Source organism: Dicentrarchus labrax, unplaced genomic scaffold, assembly GCF_905237075.1.
Source record: "Dicentrarchus labrax unplaced genomic scaffold, dlabrax2021, whole genome shotgun sequence".
NCBI lineage: Eukaryota > Metazoa > Chordata > Actinopteri > Moronidae > Dicentrarchus > Dicentrarchus labrax.
The window spans coordinates 14842506-14862860 of record NW_026136710.1 but is presented as its reverse complement, the minus strand read 5'-3'; the positions used below and the strand labels follow the sequence as shown (position 1 = coordinate 14862860).

Below are 20355 nucleotides of genomic sequence, written 5' to 3'. Positions count from 1 at the left end.
GGACATAAACCAGATTAAGAGTCCATAACCACCTTAGCAGCTCTGTGAAGCTATATTTTTGCACAGATGTGCTTTGAGCTAAATGCTAACATCAGCATGCTAACATAATCACAATGACAATGCTAACATGCTGCTTAGTTTAACGTGTGAACATGCTATTGTTAGTATGTTGTTAGTACCGTTAAACAGCACAGTAAAGTATATCTGAGGCTGATGGGAAAGTCAATGATTAGTTTTGTAGGTATTTGGTCATAAATACTGACAGTATGAAGGTCAGCAGTTTTGATCTGATGATCTGCGAGATGACAAGTCTGGATATCACTAGAGTCACTAGGATTCATCCTCTGGGCACTATCCATGACTGTTCCAAATTTAGTTGCAAACCATCCAATTGTTGCGGACGTTTAATCTCAAAACAAAAATGTCAACCTTATTGACAGTGCTAGAAGAAAAGCCAGGGGATCACCAATGTCAGTAGGATTCATCCTCTCAGGATCATGCACGTATGCACAAAATGTCAATCCATCTAATAGTTGTTGAGATATTTCAGTCTGGACCTACCGACCAAACAACACTAGCATCCCTAGAGGCACGTGGCTAGAGCGGCAAAAAATGCTATAAGGCGATAAGACAGGAATGCATCAGAGAAGCATTCAGCGTTTTATGTAAAGACATCTTAACCACAATTCAGTTACTGGACAGCAGCAGTAAATGTTGTTTTTTTAAGTGAAACTTTCATAATTGATGTAACATAGCCAACTTGTGGTGTTGAGAAGAGCCTCTTAATGTTAATATAATATTCATCCTAGCAGGCACCAAGATTCTTTACCACTGGATGGGCCATGGAAAAATAGTTTCAAAAATGACTGTTTTTGCCTGGAATCAATTTAGTATGATGTTATTTGCAACTATATGTTGTCATTTTGATCCAAACTCCCTGCAGGATAAGGATACTCTTAATATAATAGCATAGGAGAGAAAGTGAGTAGCCAAAACCAAGACATGTTTGGTTAAATGTGTCTGCATAACAAGGCCACAAATTCAACTTGAGTCGCAAGTATAAAAAAGAAAAAAAAAAAAGAAGTACTGTCATTGGTTCAAGCCAGCTCAAAGCCTAGCATATTAAATTTTAGCTCCTATCGGTTGCATCTCTCAATTCTCCCTCCTCTGTATTCTAGCTCATAAAAATAAATGGTGCACTTAAAAATAAAACTACATATGATGTAGCCCACTTATGTATGTAAGGGTATAAAAAAAACACTGATTGATGAACAACCAGAGAAGTCCAGTTTAAGGGTGAAACCATGGGCCGAGCCAAACTAAACCTTCACCTGTTGTTTTAGTGCTTCTGCCGCTCAGTCATTAAGACCCTTGTTTTTCAAGATGATGTCATGATTTCCTTCAAAACTAACTTAATAAAAAGCTTAAAATCTTTGAGCACAATGTTAGACAATACACAAGATCCTGGATGAAGAGCATTTACAGTATCTGGAAGAGGAACACATGGGGGCACCATGAATGCCTGCAACATTTCATGGCAATCCAATGTTGAGATATTTCATTATGGACCAAAGTACAATCCCTAGAGCTACACTCGTAAACTGGCTACATAAATAAATATATATAGATTTAAACCTTCTTGCATCCAGGTTAATCTTGGTTCATTACTGCAGAATTCACTTGTTAAACAAACGGTTTATACCCCACATGCATGGTCTCCTTTTTTCAGAACAAACTAAGCTATAAGTCTGACTTGTTATATTGTCATTTTAATATAGTATAAAGCTGCCAGAAACCCAAAATACGAGACAAATAACAGACCTCTATAAGAAGATAATAATAATCACTCAAATTATTATTACAGAACCATGCCATGGTTGTAAAAACATTGTTTAACTACTCATACACACAAATATAGCAGGAAAAAAATTATCTATTTACATGTTAAGTGATTTTATTCTAACTCGCTTGTGTGCCTTTCTCAGCTTGTCTCCAGGAGACATATAAATAAAGTTATGTTACTATAAACAAAACATGCTCAGTGTATTCATAAACTCCTCCTGAAGGATTAAATTGTATTTCTGTTGCAATTTGAGAAATCGTGATTCAGTACACGCAATGGATTGTATTTTGGCTGTCTTCTACACATCGAAGCCTTGAACAAAACCGAAAAAGGTTTTTGCGTGATTATGACTATTGCTTCAATCCAAATCCAAGGCACTTGTGACGAAAAATATTGTCAAACAAAAAATTACAACTTCTTGAGAACTTATCCCAAGAATTGGACAACTTTCCCCTGTCAAATTCCTCCAGGATATGGTTTTGAATGTGAGATACCAGTGACGTGAGAAAGCTGTGATAAAAGACAGCTGTGATATGGCTGTGTGAATTTGAAAGGCTCAAATACACCTCTGTTCCACAAAGTAAGCCTTTCTTAAGTCAAGCCAAAGAATGCTAACATCTCAACCACCACCAAAACATTTCTCTTTCTATTTCTCTCAGCCATAGTGAGACGCACAGTTCAGAAACAGGCTGAATTCAATAGGTCACTCGTTTATTGTATAATTGATACCGATCATCGTTTCACAAACAGATTTAGGCTATTGAGGGGGACGTGGGGAGCCGACGAGCTTGGAGCAGATGCAGAAACAACAGACAGGACGTAGACGCGGACAAAAAACAAGACAATTCAGGACAGACAGAAGCAGAGACGAGGGAGTAGAAAGAGCACTGATGTCAATTGCAGAATTTAACATGGAAAGAAAAACAGGAATAGAGACAAAGGGAAAGAGCATGCAAAACAACACAGGAATGTTAAGTCGTCAGATGCCAGACTGTGATAGCTGAGGATAAGCGCATCCTGTAAGGCCTTCAGTTTAGGACTAAAACACTTCCCTATTGAGACTGTGCGTAGACTGTATCTTGACATGGTGCCCATGTAAAGTCTGCTATACATAACAGGAGTGGAGCCCGGGCTGCTTGAAGTGGTATCTCAGTTTGGCATGCAGGTTCTCCAACCATTTTGATTTCTGAATCTCTTTATCCGAAGCTAATGCAGGGAAAGTGGGTGCGAAAAAAATCCTAATCTTTGAAGACACGTAAGCAAAAAGAGGTGATGTGAACTCCTCATCTCTAAAAATCTGAAAACTTTAAACATACAGTAGTTCCTACTGCAGCAGAGGAAATATGAGTCGTGGCTTTCTTCACTTCCACCTCATCTGTAACTTTCACATATCAGGAATATGCTTATCTGTGCTAATTTATTATGTCACAGTAGACAGAGCTAAAGGTTTCTAGTACTAATGTCACTGCCCCAGACAAATGTTTGAGACTGATGATCTGTTAAAAAGCATCCAAGTAAAATTTATTATGGATAGTATTTGGGGGAATGTGACAGGAATGATGGGAGAGGTGGTTTGTTTAGCTTACAAAGAAAGCCTGATGAGAAGAATTTAAAAAATGCACAATTTTTCATCAGCATTAAATTCACCTGTGAGAATTAAAAGACAGCAATGGCTACATTTTAAATGCTTTGTCTTGCTCTGGGCCTTTTCTTTTATATGAATTATGTTTCGCCTACGTTTATCGTTAGAGTAGAAGAAAGGCTAAATTGTCTGCACCAGTTTTCTCAAGACCGTGCTGAGCAACTTCAGCTTTGAATTTATGCTGAGAATAAATGAGAAACAGAGCACATAAGAGGCCTGTGGTGTGAGGTTGTTTTTTAAATAAACCCTCACTCAAACTTTGTGGTGGCACACAGCACTTTGGAGCCGTGTTAGGGATTACATCTGTCAGGCTGCAACAGTCTCTACACTCCCTCTCAGTGCAGTCCTCAGTTTTGCTCTTTCTGCCAAGAAATTATGGCGCTTGAACACACACACCAGTTCATTCACTGTGGTTGTGTGAAAGAGTGATCAAAGTTAGAAAATTCTGTAAAAGTGAGCAGTTTTGACAAAGTAAACCAGAGCACTGCCAGCTCTGAATGTCCCTGCCACTGAATGTCTCATTTTACTCTCGAAATACTGTCTCCGGAATATTCTTACTATAAAAGCAATTAAGTCAAAAGGGGTCTTATAAGCAGTTTAAGAGGGCCTGCTCACCTGACTTCAGGCTGAAAAGAGGGTTTCATGTTGATTTAAAAAAAAAAATCATACAGTTAAAATTAAAAAAAATCTTAATTTGTATAATAACCAAGCTGTCAAATACATGTAATGGAGTAAATGTACTTGGTTACATTCCACCACTTATCAAATCCAATTCACATAGAGCCGTTTTATTGATATAAAAGTAATGTATAGGTAGGTAATGCATAGGTAATGTAAGTGTTTAAATGTCCATGGTCATGTTTATTTTGTCACTGTGCCACTATCTTTACATGTCTAGTCATTGTTTTTACTTTTTCTGCTTGTGTCAATAAAGTATAGGATAGATTCTACATGAACATTAATTACTGGTTCCCAACAAAGGGTCACAAAGGATAAGAAAGCAGGAAAACACATTTTCACTATGCAATTTCTTTCTTTCTTTCTGAATACTTTCTAATCTTGGCATTTTGTCTTTGAATTACTGGATAATTTTACATCCTTTAGGCTCTTTGGTTGAAATGGCCGCCGCACACAGACATACTGTAATTACATCTGTCATAAGGGCCTGCGAGAAGACAAAGCTTTGTTTTAAGTGCTCACAAGTCAAAAAAGGTCAGGAACCCCTATGACTGACTGAATGAGACCATATCGGCTGCACATACTGCACAGCTGAAGGATAACTGATGGTTCAAAGGGACTACACTGTCAGCAGTAAGGCCATTATTCTAAACCAGCACCTACAAGTTTTAAATTGCGCAAATACAAATTCATCCAAAGTGAACTGAAGTAGGAAATTGAAATTGATTTCAACCAAACAACACAACCAGCCATGTTATACTTAAGATCAATTGTTGACTGTCAAGCAGTGGAGGTTTCATCACAATCATTACGCTCATTCAACCAGCAGGAGAAGCTTTCTCTTTGCTTTTGTTTTTTCTGCAAACGCGTGCTTTTGCTCGTCCGAATCTGCCAAAATGTACTCCTGCATACTCCAGCCTCAAGACTGCTTCCTCTGAAAACACATGTAACCCTGCAAGCCTCGCATCCTGCTGTGAGTCTCTGCTCAGCCCTTCAACTGTCTCAGTCCAGAAAAAAGAATACCGAGGGCAGTTGGATGTCCCACTCACTTTTTAAAAAGCAATCAACATTGTAGCTTTAGTCAAATGTTTTCTCACAGAGCTTCCATCAAAAACATGTGGTTTAGAGTGTAATTTTGTGCCTATTTAGTTTGAGTAATCTGCAAGAGATCTTGTTGATGTCAAATGAGGCCTGCGTATCATCTGTGATTTAGGTCTAGGTTATAACTAAGAGCAGATCCACAGGATAGAGTACATTTACACACGCTCTGTTATTGGCTGTCTTATCTCACTCTATCTCTCCCTACGTCACTGTCACAGTCCATTTTTTTCTTCTTATCTCCCTTTTCTGCCAGATTTGTTACTATAACACAATGTTTGTCCCTCTCTGTCAATTACCAAACATCTGTTAATCCCATTTCATCCCTAATTGTTCTTACCTCTATCCGTCACTAGCCAGTTAACCACAGTGTGTTGTGGATAGAACCATGGCTAAATTTTCTCCCTCCTGTCTCCCTTCAAATATTTCAGTGTCACATGGCCAACTTTTACATCTGCACCTACTAAAGCATCTGAAACAGCCTCAACAAAAACAGAAAATCGTGTTTTTATGATTACAATCTATCATTTGCTCCAGACCTTTAGTGACGTAAAACAGGAGTTAGAAAACGGTCCTTTAGACATGAGGTAATTAAAATAGGGCCTGTTTGTGTTCAATCCAGAGCATTATTTTGCTATAGCTTTATCAGTTGCAAGAGAATGGCACCACACAGTTAAATTTACTTCATATCTTTTGGATTTAGGACTGATGAAACTGTTTAATAAACCACACTGTTAAAGATATATGGAGTTCGAGAGTTAATTTTAGGATTATTATAAGATATGAAATAGTCATTTAAAAACCATAAACAACAGCATCATTCCAGAGCATTTTCTTCTTTCTTTCTGTTCTTGCCTCATATCCTCACAAAAACAAGATTTTCAGCGACTGAAGGCCACTTTTAACACCAGAGAAGGAGTTTGAATCACAGCAGTGACTAGGTTCTTCTTTGCTTTATTTGCTAATGCTCATAGCCAAGACTAGTGCATTTTCACATTCAAAAGACACAAGAAGAATTTTTAGAAAATGCCCAAATGAGCATATGAATTCCAAACTGAGAAAGAAAATTGCAGTTTCAAAAATATCCATATCTGGGCTAACATAGACCCATAAACCCTAAATCCAAGAAACGGTTCATGAACTGGCACTCTCACCAAGATGTCTCTCACAGGCTCATTCATACAGCGAACCAAAAAACTCCCCACTCCGGTAAAACAAAAAAGTATTGAATAACTCCACAGCGAGTGAGAGAGACAGAAAGAGATGGAGAGAGTGAAAGCCACAAATCCCACAAGTCATGTTTTCCTCTGTCTGTTCATATCTTCATCCCCTCTGGGCAGTGTGTCGCCCTCCTTATGTTTTAGCCCTAAAATGAAAAGGGACAGCTCTTTCATAACAATTCCCACTCAAAATCATCAATAGATGCACTGATGCTCGCTAGCTACATATATAATTTTCCTTTCCCTTTTCTCTTTCATATAGGAGTGAGGTATTTCTGGTCCAAATGAAAGTTTCGCCCCTGGGCAGGCATGTTAAAAGCCCATTCCAGGTGCGTAAGGAAACACTGCTGGGTTTGAATTGGGTCAGGGGTGAGGAGTTCAACTCTTTCAATAAATCACAACAAGCTGTTGTGACAGGCGTTCACTGCTACGACTGGGAGAGAAGTGTGGGCTATATGAAATATGTCTTTCAAATACAGAGACTGAGGCCTTTGACCCGATGAGTGCAACAAAATGTATATGTTTAGGTGCTTTTCACTCAGCAGCTTAACAGCCTGTTAGTTATTTGGAGGGGCTGACAGGTTTATCCTCCCATTTAAGAAGAGACAGAGATGTACTAGATGATACACTGCAGACGCTCCTCACATGTTGACATCCCTCCGGTTAAATGTTTTTCATGTTTATCTGGCTTTGTAAATCTGTAAACTAACATTATGCATTCAAGAGGAAGCTCCAAGCAGACAGGTGGTCAGTAAGTCAGTGTGCCACATCTTATAAAAGAGAGTAAGACCAGCACCATCATCACAACGTTCCATCTGTTTCAAATAATTTTATTTTAAAGCAGTAAAAGCAATGATGAATAATTGTAGGTCACTGATAAGTCACAAAAAACTGTAAATTAACTGAGAGGCTAAAATTAATATCAACATATTGATGAGAATATTTCTTTATATCTATATATAGATATTCAAACAAGGCTATATATGATATATATATATATTTCACAGTGTGGCAAATCTGGGCAAAATCACTAATGATCATATGTTCAATACAATGCATACAACAATACAACTGTGTTCCACTGTTCCACCCATTACATCATGTAAAACCATCAGTTTTACTACAATTTGACTGAAAAGACAAATTTAAACAAAATCATTTCGTTAAATGATGATATCATCATCACAACTGGAAAGGTTTTAAAAGCTATAAATCTTAAAACTTTCATGAAATCAAAGCCTGTTTTTTTATACAAATTATGGTCTGTCTTTTTTCCAGCAATTGACAATTAATGTATTAACCTTTCTAAGTAGCAGTTTCCATTGCTAGTGGCATAGTCCGCCATTCCCCCATTGGATTCAAATGGCCTTCACATGTGTAAGGGATTCATAAGAAAACAATCCATGCATGTAATCCAGCAACTGTTTTATCTCACTGATATTGCTCTTTACTCTCAATCTCCTACAGCCGCATCAAGTTAAGTTACTGCTAATGCAAACCAAACATTTTCTATATCTGCTAGTTCGCATTATCAGAAAAACAAACTTTTATTATGAAGCAATCAAAGGAAACTCACTGTATGAGCTTTTATTAATGTATTTGATAAATTGTTGACTGATTATTGATTTCTATATTAAAACAACACCGGTTTGCTTGGCTGCACTGTATACCAGCAGTTCCTCCTGTTGTATTACAGACAAAGTAGCTGCTTCTATGAGTGTTTTCTAACCCAAGAATTCAATTTCAGTAGCTGTGGGTGTTGTCAAATCAACCAGGATGTAAGACCAATCCGATAAAATAAATATGTTGGTGGAGTGGTAAAAGTAAAACTATCTGACAAAATAACCAGAACCAGCATTTTCTGTTCAGGTAACCCTATTGGCAGGACAACATCATTTTAGTCAGGACCACTTTTGTTAGAATAACACTTTCTTTCCAAATGCAGACTGATAGATTTGGCAGTATGGCTCTGTTCTGGGAGCACAACTCCCAGCCCTTCCATGTACATACAGACCCCCCAGGGTACAGAACAGAGCAAGCATCAATGACAACAGAAATGACATTGATTAATTCAGATACAGCATAAAAGGAGGAGCTGTGGTAGAGGTGGTTTGCAAAGTGGCTTGCAGAGGAAGCAGCAAGGGTAGACAGCCTAAAGCAGCTGTTTTCTGATCAGCCACTTCAATGGTTAATGTCTGGTTAGGTTTAGGCACAGAAATGACTTGTTTAATGTGAGAAAGATTGTGGTCATGGTTAAAAGACAGTGACTGTTGCTAGGAAACCGGATGTTAACCGCAGTCTCCCATCAACGTCAACCAAATCACGTCTTGTTGAACCTTCCATCCACCCTGACCTCCTCCATGTAAGATTTTGCAGTGCTACAACAATGTCACCCTACTTTGCTTCTGACAGAAAAGAGTCATAATTCACGGCCACTAGAGGTCCATATCAGGAAAACATAAATGTGTGATATTAAGCTTTTGTGTTCTTTTGTTGTGTCTGTTTTCTTGTGAGCACAGCCTCCAAAAACCACGAATTACAACATTTTCAAACATGTTGAAGCCTGATTGTTGTTTTCTTTCATTAAGCAACTGTTAAATATCTCAGAGGCAATTTGATCTCAATCATGCGGGGAAACTCTAGTAATAGTAAAAAGAAAAAAAAAACAGAAGGTAATATTAAAAGAAAAGCAAAGCAAAGCAAAACATTCTCTATTCCAGTAGAAATTAATCCTACAATACGTAACTCTAAAAACTGAAAACTTAAAAAAAAAAAAAGTTGTAGCATAAAGGTGTCATTCAAACTTAAATCCGGGACTTAATCCAGGTTTGGCAGACGTTTCGCCCCGTCTGCTCGCTTCCCTACCAAGTGTGTGGTAGGTCTGGTCTGGATTTTAATGGTGCTGTATGACATGTGTGTACTCATGTCAGCGACTGCCCCAAACAGTTGTAAACTGGCTGTTTATGAGGGTGAGGTGCTGTGAAAAAGCACCACGTTTTTTTGACTTTCACACCATCTGGGGAAGAAAAAAAAAAGTGAAAGAGGGCAGCGACCGCAGTGATGTAGTGTAGTGCTCGGTGTGAAAACACACTGTGGGGATTTGGGCCAGGTATGTGTAAGGTTTGGCTTGGGGATTTATAACAGAATTTGAATAGGAATGTCCTGTCAATCAGCTATAACTCTGAGTCTTAAATATTATGCACAAAGGAGTAGTTAAAGCACAGTTTATATACAACCGGCATTAAAAAGACATCTATTTAATATATTTTCAAATTCCCTAAATTCTCTTAAGAATGCTCGCTAAATGAGGTTAAAATGATCTTATTCCACACTGTCTGGCAGTCTCATACTGTATATTCTGCATAGGTTTGTTCCAGAGCTATATGATGTTTACACTGAGGGAAATGCTCATACATTCAGTCCAATGAAAATATTCTAATGATGTCTTGTGCATCATTTTAGGCACATTTCTCAACACTCTGGCATATCTTTAGAAACTCTCTCTCCACTATAATTCAAAATAAAATTATGTGGGTTTGAACCAAGTCTTGCAGCACAGCATGAGTTTGTAATGATGATATATAGTATTTTGTGATAACAAGCTTATAGTAATTTTGCAGTTGTTTTACTTTTAGCATAGTCACTAATAAAATCTAATTTGTTCTATTTGTTTTTATTAATTTTATTGTTAAATTATCCGGGGAAGTGCACAATACATGTATTGCACTCAAAAATATTTTATTTCCTGGGATTCATGGGTTACCAGTGATGCACAGTATGACACAGTAAATGGAAACATGAGAGACTGCTGTTTCAGTCTCTTTGGTTGCATTTATATATTCTTATTTGCAAATAACTGCTTTTAACACTCATTAAGTCATACTCCTTCACTATTTTAAACTTGCACACAATGCTGACTCTTAAACTGCAGTGGCCTTACTAAGTACAGTGTATTAAATGACTGTTTCCCCGCTCCAGAGCCGAGTGCTACCCACATACTGACAAGTCAAGGTGCTCTGTGTGAGTTATGAGTTCATGTCAACCTCTGTCATGAGCCGCAGCACACGGACCAAGCCATCCATTTATTGCAGCCTACCCACCGCACCAAACAGCTCACTAACCGAGGGGTATTCACTTTAGCGTGGACCATACCAACCTAAATAGCAAAAGATCCAAAGGCAAACCTTAATTGTCTGTGAAAAGAGTCAAACATTTCAAAGTACAGTAACCATTAGAGTCTGTCAACCACATTGGCAATTACACAACCACAAATATTTAAATTTGTGGTTTTGGAGCAGAGTTTGAGGGGAATCATGATGTGCTAAGCAGCTTGGGGTTGAGACTGAAACATGGATGCATATAAGTTCAGCCTAGAAAAAAACAAGACAAGAATTGGTAAGAGTGGGCAGAAACTGAGCCCTCAGCCTTCAGCGATATGTAAACACATCATTTTATTAAAGTCAAGAGTGCCAGGGTATGGCAGAAATTATAAAAGGAACATGGGTTCAGATTGTATACATGGATTGGGTTACTGTACCTATGGAGCGGAGCAATAACCGCTTCCATATGCCTGTCTGAACATATGGCGCTTTTTCAACATCATCATTTATGTTGAGTGATGGCCGTGGTATTTCAGACAAACAGATGGGGGAAAAGACAAATTTCTAGGAGGTATTTACTTACAGTACAGTAAAGTATAGCGAAGCATGACAATACCCTAAACTCAAAGCAGGGTGAGGCAGGGCAGAAGTTTAGTTATATACTGAAAAAACTGGAAAGACCTTCATATTTCTACCCTCATGGATACAACTACAGCTTTTTGTGTGAATTTTTATCTGAGTTACTCTTCTACTATCACTGCAGGCCAGCTGAGATTCAAACATTGTGTAAGAACTGGCCAATTGTATCTGTCAAAAATACAAATACAGCCAGTAAGCAGGGTCTGGAGTAGAAAATAAGCAGATCACTGAAAGCTTGCCAAATTCCAAATCAGTGGAGATTTTTATTCACAACTTTTTGGATGTGGATGTCAGTAAAGGTTGAGGCAGTAGTTCTGTTACCCTATGGACCCCTTTTTGTTTAATTTAACACAAAGAGACTGAGGACTCTTCAGAGAAATCAGGAAAAAAACTGAGATGATAAGGCACTTTGTGTTACATAGCAAGTTTTTTTCTTATTCCATAAATCAACACATAACGCCCCCATAATATCAAACAAACTACTGGGTGGTCATTTTGGGTGTGCGCTACATAAATGTCACATTGTTGTAAGCAGCTCTTATCATCTCCCAGTCTCTCTCCTTGTCTTTGCTCATGTCTGGATCCGCTTTGCTCTGTGTGATGAAGCTAAAAATGCAAAAGCCTCGGGAAAAGACAGCTCGGTGAGACAGATCTTAGACAGACACACCAAAAGTGAAACTGAGTGTACAGTGTGCAGAGAGAGCAGGAGAAGGAGAGAGAGAGAGAAACATGTGTGTGTTCCTCTGGGCTGACCAGTGACCACTTCTGTTTGTTTGACTGTTGCCTTCCTGACCACCACTCTGACCAGACCGCTGGAAAAACAACAGCAAGGGCTGCGATGAAAAAATTGGTTGCAGGCCTCATTCTGGTGAGTCTGGACAACAACAACAGAATTAGCTTCTTAGAACTTGTGTAAAAGTAGTTTTCTATAGGTGTACGACTATCACTAGTATTTATGAGATTCTGACGACTAATTCAATACTTCATGTTAATAAAAAATATCTGAAATAGTTGCACACAAACAAACTGCATCTTGTAACGTGTTATTCCTTTTCCAGTGTGTTTACGACTCTTGATAAATGGCACCGGGTGTTAGACAAAAAACCTTACAGAGGGTGTTCTGTCTCAGCAGGGGCAGCCCTTTCCTGGTAGCAAATGGGATATCTAGATGTACTAATTGAAAATAAACTGGATTTGTCTGTTTTTATATGTTTATAACTTTTTATATACATAACTGATAGATGTAAAAACAAAGATTCTTATCTCTTATCTCTGTCTTTAACACAGTCTAATGATGGCTCCAGACGTGGTCCAACACAAAACAAGACAAGACAGAGAGAGAATGAGTGCATGGCTGTGTGTGTGTGTGTGTGTGTGTGTGTGTGTGTGTGTGTGTGTGTGTGTGTGTGTGTGTGTGTGTGTGTGTGTGTGTGTGCTGTAAGCACATGAGAAATCATTTAGGGTTAGAAAACCTTAGCTCTGGTTTGGCAGTGGGTGACTGTCAACCATTAATGCTTTCTCCATAAACAATTTCCAAAAACCACAAAATATCACTAAATATTTCTTACCCTTGGACACAGATAACAATGAAAAGCAGCAGATTTATACATTTTTCTTCACTATTGTTTTATTTTACTATAATACTATATGATCTTATTGTTGTAGCCTGGGTGTGGAGTTCTGCTTCTTTCAATTATGATTTTATAACATTTCTGCGTCATGTGACAAGAAGTTTGACTACAGATCAAGACTGACGATCTTAGGAGCATTTTGTTTTCCTGCTTCATCAAATAGCAAAATATATCTAATTAAAAACATTCTAAATGATAGAAGATTGTCATCATGTTTGTATCGCAAAGAAGAAAAGAACAGCATTTGCGTTACCAGATTAAAAGTTGTTGCAATCTACATGTTCGGATGCTTACTGTCATCAATCTTGACAAACAAACATGATCACTAAAACCCCACAACACTTTTCTGCTTAACTCTTGTGCTATGTTGAGTTTCCTTTGGCGTGGCACAATTTGCATCCAAGCAGGCAATTTGACAGGAAATAAATTGTCATGTATAAACTGTTTTGTTAACTTGTTGTGGCAATAAAGCTTATTATGGGGAAAAATGAAAACCCTCAACAATTTTCCACATAGGTCAGTCAGGAATCTGCAGGCCAACTCCTGCAGGCTAATGGGATCATTACTCGGGAAGAGAAATATGCTAAATATGTGGTTGTTCTGTCAAAAAGGCACAAAGCTAATTCCTCTGAATCCGATTTGAAGTCAAGCCTGGATGAATTTCAAGTAATCATAATTGAACTTGCAGCGTTATTGTAGTTTAAAGGTCCGGATCTTTCCAAGTTTCTGGTCACTGCAACATGTCACACTGACAGTTCAGTAAATGATAAGATACAAAATACACAAACACAAATAATCCCATCCTGAATGTGTCGAGACGTCCTTTTGTACAGATTCAAAGAGACATGAGATGGTCACTGATAAGACTGGTCTCACACTTGATTGTAACAGGGAAGTTGAGTATGCCGATATAATGGGCTCCATTGTGGTGTGTGTGTGTATGTGTGTGTCTGTGTGTATGTGTGTGTCCTCTGACCCCTCCAGGGATAATTAAGGACACATTTTTACCCAGGTCTGTCTTGGGTATGGCTTGAGGGCTGGGATGTTTGTGTGTGTGTGTGTGTGTGTGTGTGTGTGTGTGTGTGTGTGTGTGTGTGTGTGTGTGTGTGTGTGTGTGCGTTGTGTGTGTGCATTTGTGTATTTGCACATGTGCATACACCCTAATGTGCCCCATCCCGTTCCTTGTACACGCCGACCCAACCTGCCCTCCGTATGTCTAAGACTAGTGCTTCTGGGCTGATTGCCCGTATCACTTTCACTCACCAGCTAATAGCACACACACACACACACACACACACACACACACACACACACACACACACACACACACACGAATACACACCGAGGCACACACCTTTTTAGACCAAGCCCTTGTAAAGGCACCTCCTTTGGGACACTCCGTGAAATGTACTCCTTGTTAGGGCTCGGGTGTGTGTGCGTGTGTGTGTGTGTGTCTGCTTTTCCTCAGCTGTTTCCTGCCAGCTCAGAGACCAACAGACTGTGAAGGCTTCTCTCTCTCCGCTCAAAATTCACTGCTTTTCTGCTTTTAAACAACCAAAGAGTCTTTGGATGAGGAAATTTCTGACGATGTCATCACAAGGAAAATCTGACTGTGAAATTGATGGCACTAAAAGCTGATCCTCTCTCCTCCATACATATCCCATAATGAACTAAATCAAATTATAGTGGGGGGGTGGGGGGGGGGCAGATTCTTTCCAAGGGTATGTGCCCTTCAATGTGAAAATATCATAAACTATGTTAAGCCTTTTATGGTTTCATTGATGATAAATCAACTTAGTTAACTTAAAAGTCCACATTGTGCCATTTATGAGTGTGATGAAGTCCAAAATGGACATTTTAATTTAAGTATTTGGCTGTTGCACATTTTCATTAAAGGATAATGTTGACACCATTTTTTACTTCACATCTGATGATATGACTAATGGTGACATTTGCTCTGGATCTGTTTTATTTCTGACATTTAAACAAAATAATTAATCAATTAAGGGAGAACATAATCATAAAATTAAACAGTAATGAAAATAATTAGTTAAAGCCTGAAGAATTATAAAATGTTTCCTTTCAATGGTCCTCAAAAAACACATATTTTCTGGTAGAGGTCCCTGCTAGAAACAAGATAAAATAACATTGTGAGACATCTGGCCACAATAACTAAACCTGCTGATTCGAGTAAATGGTAATTTACCTGCAGATATCTTACACTTGTGTATATTTTTATATTCTCACATTCAGTGCATAATTGAATTGAAATCTTTGCTCCTAAACAATTTTGTTTCTTGAAAGTATTTTAGATATGGTTGATATTTTTTATTTGGTTTTGTATGCATTCAAAATGTTGTTGTATTTTTGATGTAAGACATATAGCGAGTGTTGAGAGGTTGTGGAAATGTTTGGCAATGTTTTGGCACTTAAAAACTAACTTTATCTAGAGTGAAAACCCACCTGAGTAAATTATTACAAAATAGCCTTGTCTTCTTTATTAGGTGTGAACAATGCTTTGATTAAACAACCAGACATCAATTAGACTGCAACAGGACAAAGACTGTCTGCCTGAGATACACGTCATCCAACTGAGACACATGAATACACACACACACACACACACACACACACACACACACACACACACACTGAGGCATCCATGGTTAAGTAGCCAACTTTGTGGAATCTTCTTTGCTGCTATCTGATCTCTTTATCCTCCCTGTTTAAAGTCAAGTCTCTTATCAGGTGGCTGCCACTTATGAGGTTGCTGCATAGTTATAGAGGAATTTAAAGTATTGAACTGGCATGTCTAAAACTATGTGAAATGACTCCACAAGACTGTTTCTAGTCAGTCCTGAACTGATAAAAGGATGTTTTATTGAGCCTCTGCTTTGGAGGAAGAACCGAAACAACTCTGTAGATCAATGGTTCAGTCTAGTCTGGTTTAGTTTAGTCAGCTAAGTCACTGATCAATTGCAGGGCTGCTTATGAACACCAGTTTCCCTAACATGATCAACAAATAATGAGAGGGGAAACAGAAACGTGAATTTGTCATGAAAGGTATAAGTAAGAGAAGTGACCTGGGAAAAATCATGGAATGTAATTTTTTATATATTTATAAATATATGATATTTCCACATCTGAAAGGAGCTGTGTTGCCTTGCAGATTAAAAAGAGAAAGCTAATTAGCGAATTCCACTTCTGTGATCAGCTGGGATTTTTAACTTGTCTTTGTTTTCTCTTCCTTTACACAAGTTTTTCAAGCTTCTCAGACAAAGACGCCTTCTATCTCCTTTGCAGAAGTGCTCTCCTAACAAAAAGAGGAATTTCGGTCATTTAAGTAATCTTATTGAGTGCTTTGGTGCACGGGCACATGAGCCGAGACTAATAAAGACCTAAATGTTATCTTTTGACATTTTATCCTGAAACACAGCATGGCGTCTGTGGAGTTGATTTTTTTTAACGTCACAGAAATATTATACTTTGCTTCTTTATCCCTCCATAGCATGTATTTAACACCAACCTGCTCCAAAGGCAAAGAAGAAGCTCTTGTCAGGGTGGTCTTCTAGCAGTGCCTTGACCCTCTTCCCCATCCTCTCATTCCTCTTGTAGATGAGCTCTTGTCGAAAGTAGCTGTCTATTTCCTGGGCAGTCACCTGCTCGCTGGGTGGCAGTGTCACGTTATTGAAGTTAGGGACCTAGGGTTGCAGGCGTGATGGTTCAGTTAGGCAACAAAGGTGAAAAGGATAGGAAGCAAAAATTAAAAATGCATTACACAAAATTTGCTCCACCTTCTTGCCAAACTTCAATATTGACAATAAAGATAACAAAATAATAAATGTATGGTAATTGTATGTACTAACCAAGATGCACAGGGATTGCTAGGAGGTAAAATAGCAAATAATAGCAGGAAAGACATGGCAGGGACGATGGAGGGAAGAACTAAGTTTGTAATAGTATAGAGAGGCTAATAGAAGGGAGGGTGTAGGAGTAGTTGTGGGGGATAAAAGGTCGGTCGGAGGGTTAGGGGTGAAGGTAAAAGGTCAAGGGTCGTGTCAGCGGGACACCCCAAAGGTCAAGGGGTCAGAATGACTCTTAGTTTATTAACTAGAGTGAAAGTAGTTAAAGTCCACTGCCTCATAAGATAGATGAGATGAGATGAGATGAGATGAGATGAGATGAGATGAGATGAGACAAGACTAACCTGTGAGGTGTCGTGATTGAAGATGATGGAGTTGAGATCTCCACAGTTGTAGTGCCTGATGAGGTCCTCAGTGGTGTATGGGACCTGTAGGCTTCCTGCCCTTAAAGACTCCTGCTGTAATAACGTCTGGTTCAGGGCAAAGATCACCTAGAATGAGACAATGACAACTTGTTATTGATTTATTAATGTTTTACCCTGATGGAAGATAAACAGCAAGAGCAGGAGAATGTTGGTTCACTGATTAGAACTACATTCTTGAATTACATTCAGTTACTGGATTAATGTACAAATTTGCTCATGATTACTTTTTCAGATCTACACTCGTCATTTGTTTCCATGAGAAGGTTAAAATTACTCAAGTAGTACTTTGAAGCTGCTAATTAGCACTAACCACAAACAAGAGCTGAGGCTGGAATGTTATTAGCTTTGTAGGTCTTTGGTCATAAACCAAAGTACAGGTTACATTTTTGACCTGATGATGGCAAAATGGAGGATCACCAAAAGTTATTAGGATTCCTCCTGAGGGGGCCATGAATGCCTGTACAAAATTCAACGACAATCCATCCAATAGTTTGAGACATTTCATTCAAAACAACAGATGTGAACCATATGGTGGCACTAAAGGAAACCAAAGTCATTAGGATATACACCATGAATGTATGGAAACATTGTAGGGTTAATAATCTGTCCAAAAGTTATTGAGATATTTCAGTCTGGACCAAAGTGGTAGACCAACTAACTGACCCGACCAACAGACCGACATTCACAGGCTCACATGCTGCTGGCTAAAATTCACACATCTCACATGTACCACAAGGTTAACAGTCACTTTATTGGGACAGCACCCATTTGACATTTGGATTAAATATAACATTCTGAAATTTGTTGGTCATTTTAGATTTTCATCAACTTTTTATTACATCTTATTTTGATCTAAAAACCAAAATGGGTAGAGTAAAAGATTTAGATTTACTGAACTATTACAGCAAAGGAGACAGTTTTCAGTTTTCCTGCCAAAACACTCTCCACTCTCCTGCAGAGATTCAGTTATTGTGCGAGCGTGAAATCGGCCAGTGTTTGGTGAGAGGGCCCTGGTGAGCCTGCCGCCTATGATCAGTACCGCAAGGACACACATATGCATACATGCACATAAACACACACACACACACACACACACACACACACACACACACACACACACACACACACACACACACACCGAATGTCCTAAAGGTCTACACACAGCAAGAATGAGACAGGCACACAAACCACTGCCACTCACCTCAGCACACGGCCCCTCTCTGATCTCTTCACCATACGTGCATACACACACACACACGCATACACACCGTTCACCCTGCAGACCACTGATGTTGATTCCCATAAGGGGGGAAAGTTTGTATGGTTTATTTGTTTCTTAATGGGAACAATCAGTCAGTGAAGATGTGTTTTGTTAGCTGTGGAACTGTGTAAATGTGTTTGCCGTATGTCTGCATGTTTTTACAATTCAGTGTGTACGTACTTGCCTGTGTGTGTCTGCACGCTCAGATCTTTGTCAAATGAATTCTGTATTAATATGCATGCCCGTACACCAACCAGGCCGACCCAAGTGGCTGGTTTTTTTTTTTATTTTTTTTTCATGTTCTGTTTTCTAAGGTGCTCTGATGACACTTTTCTCTCTCGGCTGGCCCATTGTGGGAGCCTCGGTATAGCAGAGGAGAGGAAGAGAGGAGGGCAGTGTGGAGCAGATGCCTTCTTGTCAGGGGACAAAGAACCCCTCCGTCACCCTCTCTTCTCCTCTCCTCTGCGCTCCCTCCAGCTTTCATCGCCCGCGCATCAAAGTGGCGCTCTGCATATGAAAAGGGCCCCGTCTTTATGCCACGCAAATTAGCCTATCGCCACCCCTCCCCGACTCATTTCACAAAAACACCCTCACATCTGTGCCACGTCCGTGAAGGAAGGCCCTCATCTGCAGGGTCTCCCCTTTTTCTCAGCTCCCTCTTCTCCTCTTTCTCCGCTCGCCGTGCCTTTCAGCCCCTTAAATTATGGCTGTGAAGGGAGGGGGGGAGGAGGAGGAGGGATTGGAGGGTGGGGGATCAGTCATAGCCAGATAAAAAGAAAGAGAGTAAAAAGGTTTGGGGAAGGAAAGAGATAGACAAAAAGAAGAAAACACAGGCAAGAAAGTGAGGAAGGATACAGAAAACAGGAGGAGAGAGGAGGAGTGAAAGAAAGAAAACCTTAATGAATGATTTCTTTCTTTCCGTTGTGATCCTCCTCTTCTGTTAGTGCACTGTGGGTCAGTGGGTGCATTTTCCCACTCGGCTCCTTTCATCAGGTCCCCCTGTTTCTTCTTCTCCTCCACTGCTGCCCCCCTATCCCGCCCCCTCCAGCACGCACACACAGACACACCCCTTGCTGATATCAAAGCAAGCAGAGCCAATGAAAGTCAATAATTGTCCTTTGTCATGGAAATGGCTCCTCTTGTTGAGATGGAGTGGGGTGGGTGTGTGCATCCAGAGCAAACATCATCACAGTCAGATTCCCACATGTGGAGATCTGGAGTGTTTCAGCGGCTCGGCTGAAAAAACCCTCGCTGCTCTTGCTCTGAAGTGTGTTGGCTTAGCTCAGGATTTGCAAGAAAAGTGGCAAGCATGCTTAGTAGAGTGTCTTTGAGGAGAGGTAACATTAATTGCATTTATGAAATGGTGGATCACTTCCCAACAGTCATAGAAATCATCAGTCTGCTGAGAACTCTGATGACAAAAAGATGGCAGCAGTGACTCGTTTCAACCTGTTTTACACAGTTCCACAAAAGCAGACCATCCAACTACAGCAATGATGCATTGCATAGTGGAAAGTAGCACTGTCACTATCATTGAACGTGGAAAAAGTGAATATTCAATCTGTAATGAGCAATTCAAATTCAAAATTCAACACAACAGGCCACTGAAGTCTAACCCAGACCTACACTTGTAGACGTATTGTTCTCTTCAGAAACCAAAAAAAGATGCAAACTAGTGAACTGGGTAATCGCAGTGTGTTGTAACATTATTTTGGGAGCTACACCAAAGAGAGCAAAATGGGTGTTCGCAAACATTATGAAGAGAAACCGTCAAATGCTTGTTTGAGTTGGATAAGGCCATTGTCGAGTGAGAGAGACATAACCACACGTTGAACCCCGACCAATCAAAGCTTGCATGAGGTATATCGGTTGATCGGGAAGGGGGTGCCAGAGGCCGCCACCACCAATAACAACATTCCTCTTTTAAGTTGCCATGTTGAAAGCTGTGTGCAGGA

The 20355-nt window shown here is 39.4% G+C and overlaps 1 protein-coding gene across 1 annotated transcript in view; it reads right to left on the bottom strand.

The window, feature by feature from the left end:
• The window catches only part of trabd2a (TraB domain containing 2A), a 60737-nt gene that overhangs the window by 15081 nt on the left and 25301 nt on the right, over positions 1-20355 (bottom strand). Inside the window, exons 3-4 of the mRNA XM_051412709.1 lie at positions 17059-17205; positions 16378-16552 (exon numbers count right to left, since the gene is read on the bottom strand). Of these exons, the coding sequence (XP_051268669.1) occupies positions 16378-16552; positions 17059-17205 (322 nt within the window). The remainder of the gene's footprint in view (positions 1-16377; positions 16553-17058; positions 17206-20355) is intronic.